The sequence below is a fragment of the Polypterus senegalus genome, chromosome 2 (genome assembly GCF_016835505.1).
Source record: "Polypterus senegalus isolate Bchr_013 chromosome 2, ASM1683550v1, whole genome shotgun sequence".
Lineage (NCBI taxonomy): Eukaryota > Metazoa > Chordata > Cladistia > Polypteriformes > Polypteridae > Polypterus > Polypterus senegalus.
The window spans coordinates 133,029,555-133,043,683 of NC_053155.1; the positions used below are offsets into that span (position 1 = coordinate 133,029,555).

At 40.6% G+C, this 14,129-nt stretch overlaps 1 protein-coding gene across 1 annotated transcript in view; it reads left to right on the plus strand.

The window, feature by feature from the left end:
* The window catches only part of LOC120523371 (coagulation factor VII-like), a 49,647-nt gene that overhangs the window by 15,269 nt on the left and 20,249 nt on the right, over positions 1–14,129 (plus strand). Inside the window, exons 3-5 of the mRNA XM_039744637.1 lie at positions 3,963–3,987; positions 4,081–4,194; positions 10,012–10,149. Of these exons, the coding sequence (XP_039600571.1) occupies positions 3,963–3,987; positions 4,081–4,194; positions 10,012–10,149 (277 nt within the window). The remainder of the gene's footprint in view (positions 1–3,962; positions 3,988–4,080; positions 4,195–10,011; positions 10,150–14,129) is intronic.

Sequence of the window (14,129 nt, forward strand, 5' to 3'; positions counted from 1 at the left end):
AATTAGATGTATTTAGAATTACTAACGGTCACGGAAGTCCAATGATCCCCAGTAAGAGCCACAAAGTCCGCTTTCTGTAATGCATCTAATTTTGCTTGCTTTTCAGTGTGCACAAAACCATGCTTTTATCAAGGCTTCGCTCGGGTAGTCTTTTGAAATGAAATTTGCCTCCGATCAGTCGTAGGAATGCGCTTTGTATCCATTATTCATAAAGCTTCAATTGGTGATCTGTCTTTCTGCGTTAACCGCATATTTTTTCATACGTCTCAAACCAAGGGGATGCGAGGGTAAAATGAATCGGGAAGTGCGTGTACATACTCAGTGCACCCCCTCTCAGGAATCAAACCTCGGCGCTAGTGGCGAAGTCTCTACAATTGCGCCACGGCGTGTGGTTTGTCTATTTGAGAGTATGTAGATCGGGGTATATATATATAATATTCGCAGCAGAGAAGTAGTGTGTTAAAGAAGTTATGAAAAAGAAAAGGGAACATTTTAAAAATAACGTAACATGACTGTCAATATACAGTATTTGTTTTGTTTGTGTTATTGAGTGTTGCTGTCATCAAGGATTTGATTATCATTATTTCTTTCAATCAGGTTCGTATTTGTAGGATGTGATGTGTTCAAGTTACATTCCGTGTTTGTCAATTGTTGTAAAGATGACAGGTTTCATTCATCGATTCGTTTCTTACTGCATCAATAAACAGCTCGTCTTCCTCTTTATCTGAGACGTGACACACTGCATGCACGGGTTTTTTTTACACTGTCTTCCTTTAGCGGGACATTCACTTTTTCCACCGTGTGCTTTGTTTCCGCAGTAGCTGCACTTATGAATATGATTCTATGTATCAGACGCTTCATATTTTTTTGCTGCCTTCTCAATTGTGTAATTCGGTTTTTGTTCAGCACTCTTTGGAACTGTTGCTTTTTGTCTGTGCACTGCGTCAGTTCACGTGAGCCGCTTGGTGTTCTTGCATCAAAGGTTCCCAGCTGTGCTGGTGCCATCTCATGTGATATCCACAGCTGTATGTAATGTTAGCTAAGACCCGGCACTTAAAAGTTTCTCTTGCAGTTTCGCTGAGTTTATGCCAAACACCACCCTGACCATCTCATCATCCTCTGCATAAGCACAGTCCTTCACCCGTGAATATTTAGCGGCAGTGTTTGTATTGGATTGCTGCTGACGGACGGCCTTATATGGGCAGGCACTAAACTCCGCCTCCCACGGGCATCGAGCAGATGTCTATTGTAGTATATGGACGAAAAAATAGGTTCACAGTTATGACCATTACACGTAGAATTTCGAAATGCAACCTGCCAAACTTTTGTAAGTAAGCTGTAAGGAATAAGCCTGCCAAATTTCAGCCTTCTACCTACACGGGAAGTTGGAGAATTAGTGATGAGTCAGTGAGTGAGTGAGTGAGTGAGTGAGTGAGGGCTTTGCCTTTTATTAGTATAGATATCAGGAGCCTGTGAGCACCAAAAAGTTGCCAACTGTATCCTTACAATTTTCAGACCATATAAAGATGCTACTCTGAAGTCTTCGCTACCAACATTTTCCACTCTTATTGAACCTAATTTAGTTTTGCAGGAAATCTAATCCCTGTGTTCCAACTAACGCTCTGAAGCAAGCAAATCAGTTTTTATTTCTGTAAGCCAGACATACACAACCCGTTTAAACAGAATTTCAGAGAGCCAGAAGCTAAACTGTTTTAATATGAAAGATCATCCATCCATCCATTTTCTAACCCGCTGAATCCGAATACAGGGTCACGGGGGTCTGCTGGAGCCAATCCCAGCCAGCACAGGGCACAAGGCAGGAACCAATCCTGGGCAGGGTGCCAACCCACCGCAGGACACACGCAAACACACGCACACAATAGGGCCAATTTAGAATCACCAATCCACCTAACCTGCATGTCTTTGGATTGTGGGAGGAAACCGGAGCGCCCGGAGGAAACCCACGCAGACATGGGGAGAACATGCAAACTCCACGCAGGGAGGACCCGGGACCACTGCGCCACTGTGCCGCCCTGAAAGATCATCTGGAGTAAAATTAATTAGGATCATAAAGTGTCTCTCTATTATAAAAGAAAATCTTGAGACAAGACTATTGCTTTTGATTTTTTCAAGTCCCGTCCTCCTCTCAACCATTTTCAACCACGCCCATGGTCCTCTCATCTCATTTGTGTAAAAACTTTTGTCAGACAGTTCCTGCACTCTAAGCTCTTATAAATTTTTACGTTTTCCTCACTTTTAGTTACCAATAAAATAAGACTTATTAAGTCCAAATTATATTGAAGAATTTCATCCCAAAGGGTTATGAACAGAAGAAATGAGTACATGGGCAATCCTAGCACAGAGAAACGATGAAGTCAAATGAATTAACATGAAAATTGTTCATCGGTTACACAGCAATGACATGTCCAAGTTTAACAGGCGACAAGAAAGGCAATGTAGTACATCTTCCACAGATAACATTAGACACCAAAGGAGATCTTAATATGCCATTCGTATTGTGAACTGGGACCCGGACACAGGCAGATGGACAACATAGTTCCACCACACACCGTTTATTTACAAGAATATTTACAAATACTGCTCACGTGCACCCCCAGTGCCTCCAGCACCATTCCCCCAAATGTCCAGGCCACACAAGTCTAATGCCTCTCTCCTGGCCACCTCCCGTCCTCTCTTCAGCTCCATCCTCTTCCACCCAACTTCTGCCGATGACTGGAGGGAGGCGGCCCCTTAAGTAGGAACCCGGATGGGCTCCAGCTGCTTCCCGGCACTCCCCTTTGGACACACCCCTGTGTGGCGGAAGTGCCGGCTGTGCACCCGGAAGCTGTCCGGGTGTCTCCTGTCTTCTTCTCCCCCAGCACTTCCTGGTGTGGCGGAAGTGCTGGGCTCCAGGGTTCCTCAGGCACCGGGGCGCTGCCTGGTGGTGGCCACGGGCCCCTACAGGGTTGGGCTTCCAAGCCCTCTACCCGTGGCCCCCAATACAACCAGGGCGATCACCCCCTTGTGGTCTGGAGGAGGCACAAGCCCTCCTCCGGTCCTCCTGGGCGTCCCGGCTGGGTTCCAGCCTTGGCCGGGTACCACACGGGATATTCCAGCACAGGGGGGCGCCGCCTGGCGGTGGCCACGGGTGCCTACAGGGCTGGGCTTCCAAGCCCTGTACCGAGGCCCCCAACATAACCAGGACGGACGCCCCCTCACGGTCTAGAGGAGGCACAAGCCCTCCTCCGGTCCTCCTGGGTGTCCCGGCCGGGGACCACAGTATTAACAGTAATAACTTTTGCTATGACAATTAAGAAATTACAGGGACAAACATTCGAAAAAAGTGGTTTATTTATTAAAGAGAAAGAAATGATATTCACTCACGGGCAGCTGTATGTTGTGTTGTTACTATGTACGTTCAAACACAGAATCAAAATTCAGTGCGATATTGACAAAAAGTTGATTAAAAAAATGTTTTTACTGAAGTTTTACAGTAAAAGTGTAAATTTTAAAGTCAAACAGAATGAGAACATATATAAGCCACAAATACCTCTAACGCAACATGAAACATTATTTTCTTTCAATTTATTACGTTTTACTATTTTTTACTATGGTTAATTACTCACTGTATTATGCATATGTAACAATTTCCATGATAATAACAATCTGTTTAAATTATACATCCGCTTCCCCATACGTGGGTAACAGATCCATGAAGTGGCTAGTGTGTAGTGCCCACCCGGGGGTGGTGAATGAAGCAAGCAGGGGGCACAGCACCCTAGTACTTAATGAAAATTATCTTTTGTTCGAAAAAAATATAAGTTGTAACACTGCAACATTTGCAACATAAGATAACTATGCTAATATCTTCAAATTAATTTTGTCTTGTTTTCACTGTCTTACCTTGTCCATTATGATGTTATTTATTAAACTTGATTTGCTATTTGTGTTTATTCCTTCAGCAAGAATTCTGGAAAGTATATAATGGTAAGTTTTCCATTTTTAATTTCTCATTCTGATTGTTTTAATTTAGTGCCTTTACCAGCTATTTCAATTTTTTAAAATTATTCCTTCCCTCAGATCCAGATCAGTGTTTATCCAACCCCTGTCAAAATGGTGGAACATGTGTGGATGAATTCCAGTCTTACATGTGTCGCTGTCCAGAAGCATTTGAGGGCAGAAATTGTGAACTTGGTAATAATATATTATTTATTGAAATTTCATCATACAACTTTGTGTCTGTGAAACATAACCCAAACATCATGAATTGCAAAATTCAGATTGAATATTCTGCAGTTTAAAAAAGAAATAGTAGTGTTTTTTTTAGAAACCGCTAATCTAGGTATTTATTTAAAATCTTGAATAATCCTTTAATAAACTGTTATTATTTTTAGAGTATTTTAGTGTTCACGGATACATTGAACAAATATGTGAATTTTTAAAACCAATATAAAATAATATAGCATTCACAAACCCATTTAATCCAATGTGAGGGTCCAAAGTCTATGACAGAGATATCAGGCTCAAGGTAGGATGCCAGTCCATCTTGAAGTCCATGAACACAGTGGCACAAGTCTTTAGGCGTGTAGAATCCATATACAGTAAATTACGGATTTTTCAGATTCTTAGGAGGAAGAGATTAAGCCACCAGTTTGGAACAAGTTTACATCTTATTTGTTTTGTTCTGGAAGCCAGCAGTACTGTGCCTTATAGTGCACTGTTTATAACACAGTGGGGGAGACTTTTTGAATAGCTAAATACTTTGTGAAACACTGTCACAGTCTTAAAGATGCTGTCTGTGTCTTAATTATTTATGACCCATAATAATAATAAAAATGATTCTTTACATTTATTTAGCACTTTTTTCACTAATCAAAGCGTTTTTACACAGTAGGGAGCCACGTCAAACACCACTAATGTGTAGCATCCACCTGGATGATGAGATGGCAGCCATTTTTGTGCCAGAACACTCACCACACATTAGCTGTTAGGTGGTGAAGTGGTAAAAGAGAAATAGCCAATTAGAGACAGGGGATGATTAGGGGGCCAGAATGACTAAACAGTGGTGGGTAACATTTTTCCTAGACATCGGGATACACCCTACACTTTACAAAGGATGCCCAGGGAATTTTTTATGACCTCAGAGAAAGTCAGGACCTTGGTTTTATGTCTTATCTGAAGGACGGCGCCGTTTTTACAGTACAATGTCCTCGTCACAGCACTGAGGAACTGAGATCCACACACAAAACACAGCGTAAGCACCCATGCAGGTCTTTTCAGTAGGAACCCAAGCTTTTTCTGGTTGGCCTCCCATCCAAGTACATGCTGTGACAGATAGGGGGTTATATCGCTCCCTTGAACCCACCAGATAAAAGTCCAAATGTTGACTTTATTAATACAGCACAGTGCACAAAGCACCCTCCTCTCCACAATACTCATTAAACAATCACTAATCACTACAATAAATTCTCCACCACTCCCAGATTCGTTGCCACCTTTCCACCCAGCTCAGCTCTTCGTCTGGGAGCTGCCACAGTCCTTTTATAGTCCGTGACCCGGAAGTGCTTCTGTACCCTTAGTCCATGTGACTTCTTAGCACTTCCGGATCAGATCAAAACTCTTCTTTTTCTTCACCCCGGTAGCACGTCATTCCCCTTGTCTATATGACTCGGATGTACTTCCGGGGCGTAGGGCAAATAATATTTTTTGCTCCTCCCTGCAGCTCCATCTAGCGGCCCCTGGGGGTATTGGCCGGGATGACAAGCCAGCCATAGGCCAAAATGCATAGCTTCAGGTGGATGACCTTTTCTGAAGTGTATGTAGCATGGTACCATAGCATTTACATTTTTTGGAAGAAATTTCATTTTACAGTTGTCTAAATTTTGCATTTATAACTTTGAGCCTTCAGGATTACAGTATCACAGTATTACAAAGCTCCAAATCTCCTTCAGGCACCTGGGAGAAATACTGTATAAGAAGACTCCACAGGGCCAAAACATAGACACAGGATTTGAATCCAGGATGCTGGATTTGTGTGGCAACCGTGCTAACTGCTGTCCCACCATACTGCTCTAGCCCTAATTACACAAATTAAAATATGATATCCTAATTCATTATTAATTGTAAGGTCACCGCATTGTCAACCATAGCATAATGTGACATTTTCAAAATTACTTCATTCAGTTCACGGTTGCAGTGGAGTTGGGTTAGAGCTAATTTCGACAGAATCATGTGCAAGTTAAGAACAAGCCCTGGATGGGACACCAAGCCTTCATAGCACCCCTTCATATATGCAGCCTCATTCACAATTTAGTATCTCTTAGGGGTTCTTTCCCATCAAACACTGTAACGCAAGCTCCTTGGCTGTGTCCTACAGGTACCGTATAGTGTGCCATCTGTATTTCAGACCGTGTATTAAGAAGCCAGGTGTCCTTAATGTTCAATGACGTAGGACTTGTTAGAATAACCCTAGCATGAAGCACAAAGGAATGAGCCTATCATCACTATTTCAGAATACGATCAGATTCAAACACAGAAAAATAATTGTTCCTGACTCTTCTAAGCCCAGTTTAGCAAGGGGAAGCTGTGGTTAGAGTGAGTGATTGTTCTGCCACTGAAGGAAAAAGCAGAGAAACCTGTTTGACACAAAGACCAGGAAATGAAGGAACAAAACAAAAAAGAAACCAAATTCAAAAGCCCAGAACATAAAGTATAATCAAAGCCAAAATAAACAAGTGAAAAGTCCTCACGCCCTAAAAGAATCTCAAAAGAATAAACACACAAAAATTTCCAGAAACTTTCCAGAAAGGATGCTGAGAATATGTCACATAATTGGCAATGAGCTTAATGACCATAAACAATTTGGCTGCGGTACTGTAAAAACACATGAAATGGCAGTGCCCATGAAAATAGTCCAAAATTTAAAATGGTAATGTGGTATTGATTTAATTAATTCTTTTTAAAAAGCAACAGATTTGTTCAGGAAGACACTTAACCTTCCCTGGCATTCTGACTCTTTCTCAGTTTACTTTCTCTGTCCTGGTGGTCAGAATTATTTCTATTTTTGTTATAAATTATGTTATTTGTTTGTTGTTTTTTTGTACTAATTTGCATTTTATTCTGGTTCGTTGTGTCTTTTAGAACAAGCTTGTTATCTCATTCTTAAAGATTAGAATAAGCCTGAAATAAATTGTAAGCTGAAATGAAGCTTTTTGGACTATATATCACTAGCACAGTTAATAACGTCAATCTTATTCTAAGTAGAAAAAGCTTACTCTAATTCAGAGGTTTATGTTTACTATATTTATCTTGTGTTTTGTATCCGGTGTTGTGATTTTTTTTCTGTGCTTTTTTATATCGTAGATTTTGAAATTTTGCAATTGTATTACTTGCAATTTGTGTAAAAACATGGTTGGCTGCCAAAAATTTGAATAAAGAGGACATGGAAAAATATCCTTGAGCTTCATCAACTGATTGATTTTCTAAACCACTTAAAACAAAGGTTGCAGGGGCTACAAGCAACCTCAAAATCATTGGGTGGAAAGTTTTAAGCAGCTCTGGAAGGAGTGCCAGTTCAACACAGGGTACATTCATGTGTACAATGTGCCCAGTTTAAAACGAATAATGTACTTAACACATACATGTTTGGGATGTAGGAGGAAAGCTGGAACACTCTGAGAGATCCCTTACTTGGACATAGGGTGAAAATGGAAAATGGAGTAAAACTGCCAGATCAGGGTCACTGGAATGGGGCTTTCATAAGCTTAATTAGAAATACTGTTACTGAATTTAGAAAAGCATCCAAAAATGGATCATTAGGCCATTGTGATAATAGATGACTTTGATCTTGGACCGCATTTAATGCATCTCATTGCCTTGAAGATGCCAGTTTACATGACTCGGAATTACAGAGAATGGCGGTTTACATGACTAACCCATGACTTCTCAGCACAGTTTCAAATTTCTGATTGTACCCCAAGGTATTGCAAAATCAACACGCTTTGGTAGCCAGTCAACATTTGAGTCTTTCGCCACTCTTTCATGGTACACCAAAGATGAGACATCAAGCAGGAGTTTTTGCTGGCTCCAGAATTCCACATACCTATCCTCTGTTTGCACAGTCCAGAACACTTATTTTTCTTTGTTTTTTGAGGTTGCCATTGCACTTCTCTGTTGATTTTATTGTTCTGAGCGCACAATATAACTTCCAACAAAATCAAACCTGTTTGAAGAATGTCTTTTTTTATGCCAAAACTACAAGAAACATATAAAGTACAAATAAAATAAGAAAGAAAGGTTTCACTGCCACTAAAGAGTCTTGTCCACTCCTGTTCTCACTTCCTGAACTTTGGTCATGCCACAAACCTGGCAATTATTAAGTTTTAGTTTGTTTTTATTTTTCATGTTTTTTTCTCATGGGTATTCAAAATCATACCTTTATTTCAAAGGTATTTATGACTGGTTATGATTATGATATTTATTTTTGGATTGTCCAATCTTGTAAAAAGTTATGTATTTTTTTGGACAATTTCATCCACAACTATGTATCTCTTATGATTGTTGCTATATTTTGTTTCCATTGTCAGGGTCGCTTCATGTGTTGCTAGGGGTGTGTCCTTAGGGTGTGACCTTTGGGTAACAACGCAATAGGATAAAAGGTCATCTAGAAATGTAACTCCTTATCAGAGTTGTAGATACAAAACCCTGTTCTGTAATGCTCTTTCTAGAAGTTTTTGGTGTCTTTCCTGTGTGGACACTAGGGATCACTGTTGCCCCTTAAACCCAACAGACAGACTCGCAGGACACAAGGTAAAAGCACTAAGAACATTTTTCTTCCCTGTTCTTTCTTGCACAGTGCTCCCTTAGCACCACAGCCACAGAAACAGGCACATAAGTAAACACAAATCTTCTCTCTCTATTTTCTCCCCCATACCTCCCAGCAAGCATTGTTCACCTCCTCCCGACTCAGGCCCCCTTGCTGGGTTTTCAGCAGATCTTTATATAGTCCCTGACCTGGAAGTGCATCTGCTCTTCTGTCCACGTGACCTACCAGCACTTCCAGGTCAGATGGAGAATTTGAGTTTTTGATCAGCCTGAAAATACTTCAGGGCTTCTGTCCTCGTGACTTGCTAGAACTTCCTGGCTAAGTGAGAACCTTATCTCCCAATGTCTTCCCACAGTGTCTCCTGGCAGAGCCCACGGTACCCAGCAGGGCTGTGATAGCAAACTTTATGTCCCATGATGCCCAGCGGGAATCCGGAGCATGCTACAGTACAGGGAAGCTGCCATCTAGCGTTTTGGGGGAGGCAGTGTCCTAAAGTAGCTGCCTTTCCCCATCCTTCCAGTCTTTGGGAGTCCTGGCTGGGTTGAGCTCAATCCGGCCATCCTTTAAACCTGCTTCTGACCTTTTTTGCCCTGTAATTTTGACCATGATTTTTTGTCTCTAGTTTTGGAGTTGACCTCTTGGTTTTGACCCTTTTCTGTTTTCTGTTCTGCCATTTCCCAGATCTACACTGTTTGCTGACATTCACCTATAACCCTTTGCACCAGCTAACCTCCTGACTTCAATGTAAATAGCTCTGAGAGGAAGCAGTCATTTATATCTTGTCCTAGAGTTAACCTCAGAGGTTACATACAGCTGCATAAAGTCCAGTACCATCTCAGCACACCGCCCTCTAGAGGCTCCTGGATATATTGCACACTTTATTTGTTCCTGAGCTGCTTGATTGCATGAAAAGTCACAAGTAGGGCTCGACTGCTGCTTAAATTTAAGAGATTATGGGTGTTTTTATAACAGTTGTATATTCACATCCCTTTACTTAACTCCCACAGATACATTAAACCTGGGGATGAGGGCGAATCTGCTATTTCATAGTTTCTCCAATTGTTTTCTGTTTTTTTTCAGACAGATTTTCTATGGTCTTCATACTGTCATGTACTCCATTAATGCCTACTGTGTATCAAATACTTTATAATATATTTTAATGACGTTTCAACCCTTTGCTTTTGTAGCTTTTGAAGATACTCAGAAATGCCTATACCTGAATGGAGGTTGTGAGCACTTCTGCAATGACACCAACACTGGCTCAGTTTGCACATGTGCTGAGGGGTACAAGCTTGATGCGGACATGACGACATGTATACCTACAGGTGAAAATTTCTAATATTGAATATTTGCCCAAAAAAAGTGTATTTTTATAATGTCCAGTCAGCAAATACTGCATGAGTTTTGTGGATTTTTTTTCTTTCCAGTTTATTTAAAATTGTTAATTTAATAAACACCGAAAACTCTTTTTTGGTATAGTGATTTACAACTTTATTATACTAGAATTGTGAAATAAAATTGTAACTTGCAAATAGTTTTTGACTGTTAATTTTCAAGCAGATTTGAAAGCATTATAATGGTTGAAATTGCACACAATGTTTTAAATCAAAGTAAGTATTAAAGATAAAAAATAACATAACATTCAAAAACCCGCTTAATTTAATGCAGGGTGGCAGAAAGCAGACTGTATCTTGGTAATACTGGGCACAAGGCAAGAAACTGCCCTAGGCAAGTCACCATTGGGAGTACTCAAGCATGTGCACAACCAAACTATAGAGTTTCCGATTTACCAATCTTACACATTTATGGAGCTGTGGGAAGAAATCTGGATGAAAAACCAAAAAGACATAAAACAGACAAACTCTACATAAACGATGACTAGGCAAGAAATTAAAATCCTCCACACTGTATCTGTGAGGTTATAAGACCACCATAAAGGGAAAAACACCAAGTGTTTGAATTTCTTTACAAAATCAAGCCAGTGTTAAAAGTTTGTGTCTTACAATTCCATAAAAACATTTTGTAAATAAAGCAGAATGTAGATTGGAAGCCTTCATACTCAAAATAAGCTCTGGCTTTTCCTTGACAACATTTCTTGATACCATTATAGACAAATCCTATAGTAAAGGCACTGGAAATTATTCTTCAAATAATATATAAATACTGTGTGAATGATCACATGAAGTTGGGATAAGTGTTGCGTTATTATCTAAAAACAGAAATGAAGTTATTAGTCATTCTGTGTCGCGATATATATTTTAGGTGTTGAATAATGCATTTCATTTTACTCACAGCCACAGCCTGCACAATAGGGATGGGTCCAACACTAGCTTTTAGAAAATGTTTCATTGACAGAGTCAACAGGTTTGTAAATTTTTCAATCTCGAGTCTGGTATTCGTGTAAAATTTATGTATGACTAAAATGAGGCCAGATTACATGAAGGTGTTTGCAGTTTTCATGCTGACTCTTAGCGGATGTGCATATATCAAGTCAAGTCAAGTTGGGGAGCATGCACTGGTACAGTGTGTTGTCGCACCCACTACACGGCGAAACAACTCAGGATCCCGGTTTGCAACCCCTCAGGCAGACACACGGTCCAGTTCCACCCTCCAGAAATGACCCTCTATCTGCCGCAGTCAGGTGTTACTAGGGTAACCCTTTGGCCTGATTCAGCCATCGGGTCCCCAACAACAAGGATCTTATGAGCCGGATCACCCTTGAGGAAAAACGCCACATGGCCGTCGTGCCGTAACTGACACTCCCTCACAATGCAGACAATATGCCTCATTCGGGACTCCATGAGCAACCGCTCATTCGACACAAAGTCAAACCAACAGTACCCAAGGATTTTCCAGAGAGACACAATACCAAAGGAGACAGGTCTTCGTCTCAGGTCACTGGATAGCGTCCATGTCTCGCAACCATATAGCAAAACAGGATGCACCAGGACTCTAAAGACTTGGACCTTCGTGCTTTTGTATAGATATCGGGAGCGCCACACACCCCTTTCCAGAGACCTCATGATCCCCCATGCTCTCCCACTCCGTATACTGACTTCATAGGAAGACTCACCAGAGACATGAATGTCACTGCCAAGGTAAGTAAACCTCTTGACAAGGTTGACACTCTCTCCGCGAACAGACACACTGCTGATGGCTGTGCCCAAGAGGTCATTAAAGGCCTGGATCTTGGTTTTTATCCAGGACACTCGCAAGCCCAGACACTGACTCCTCACTCAGTCTCTCGATCACCCCGATCAGAGCCTCCATTGACTCTGCGAAGATCACAGCATTGTCAGCAAAGTCAAAATCAGTGAAACTTTCTTCACCAACAGATGCCACATAGCCGCTGGAAGCATTGAACAGAATAGGAGCAAGAACACATCCCTGACAAACCCCAGAATCAACTGGGAAAAATGCAGAGGCACTGCCTCCACTCTGCACAGCACTCACAGTACAACAACAACAACATTTATTTATATAGCACATTTTCATACAAATAATGTAGCTCAAAGTGCTTTACATGATAAAGAAAGAGAAAAAAAACAAAGTAAGAATTAAAATCAGAGAACACTAATTAACATAGAATAAAAGTAAGGTCCGATAGCCAGGGAGGACAGAAAAAACAAAAAAAAACTCCAGACATCTGGAGAAAAAATAAAATCTGCAGGGGTTCCAGGCCATGAGATTGCCCAGCCCCCTCTAGGCATTCTACCTAACATAAATGATCCGTCCTCATTGTATTCAGGGTTCTCATGGAAAGACTTGATGATGACGGTCACATGGACTTCTGGCCTTTAATCCATCAATGTAGGGACATCATGGTGCTTTGATTAGGTGGTGGTGGCGCAGGTTGCCACCACAGAAAACCAGGAAAAGAAACAGAAGAGACAGTAGGGGTTAGTATGGATTTTGGAGCCACCATGAATACTGTAGTAATGATAGTTAATTGAATATGCAGGGCATCAGGATTAAATTAAAATGAAGTTATGAGAAAGCCATTTTAGAGTAATGTGTTTTTAGCAGTTTTTTTTTAAAGTGCTCCACCGTATCAGCCTGGTGAATTCCTATTGGCAGGCTATTCCAGATTTTAGGTGCATAACAGCAGAAGGTCGCCTCACCACTTCTTTTAAGCTTAGCTCTTGGAATTCTAAGCAGACACTCATTTGAAGATCTAAGGTTACGATTTGGATTATAAGATATCAGACACTCAGATATATAAAATGGAGTGAGATTATTTAAGGCTTTGTAAGCCATAAGCAGTATTTTAAAGTCAATTCTGAATGACACAGGTAACCAGTGTAGTGACATCAAAACTCAGATTTTCTTTTCCTAGTTAGGATTCTAGCAGCTGCATTCTGCACTAGTTGCAGTCGATTTATGTCTTTTTTGGGTAGTCCTGAGAGGCGTGCATTACAGTAATCTAGTCGACTGAAAACAAAAGCGTGAATTAATTTCTCAGCATCTTTCAATGATATAAGAGGTCTAACTTTTGCTATATTTCTTAAGTGAAAAAATGCTGTCCTAGTGATCTGATTAATTTGCGATTTAAAATTCAGGTCACAGTCAACAGTTACCCCTAAATTCTTTACCTCCGTCTTGACATTAAATCCTAATGCATCAAGTTTATTTCTAATAACCTCATTATATCCATTATTGCCATTCACTAAAATTTCAGTTTTTTCTTAATTTAGCTTGAGAAATTTACTACTCATCCACTCAGAAACACAAGTCAGACATTGTGTTAGTGAAACAACAGAGTCGGGGTCATCGGATGCTATTGATAAATACAGTTGCGTGTCATCAACATAGCTGTGGTAGTTCACGTTATGCCCCAAGATAATCAGACCTAACGGAAGCATTTAGATTGAAAAGAGCTGCAAACCCAGGATAGAGCCTTGTGGAACACCATATAGAATATCATGTGTCTTTGAAGCATAATTACCACAACTAACAAAGAATTTTCTACCTGCCAGGTAGGATTCAAACCAATTTAAGACACTGCCAAAGAGGCCCACCCAATGACTAAGGTGATTTCTAAGAATATTGTGATCAATGGTATCAAATGCGGCACTCAGATCTAAGTGGATGAGAACAGATAAATGGCCTCTGTCTGCATTTACCCACAAGTCATTTGCTACTTTAACGTGTGCAGTTTCTGTACTATGATTTGTTCTGAAACCCGACTGAAACTTATCAAGAATAGCATGTTTCTTGAGGTGGTTATTTAGCTGCATAATCACTGCCTTCTCTAGAATTTTACTTAAGAAAGGCAGGTTAGAAATGGGTCTAAAATTTTCAAAAG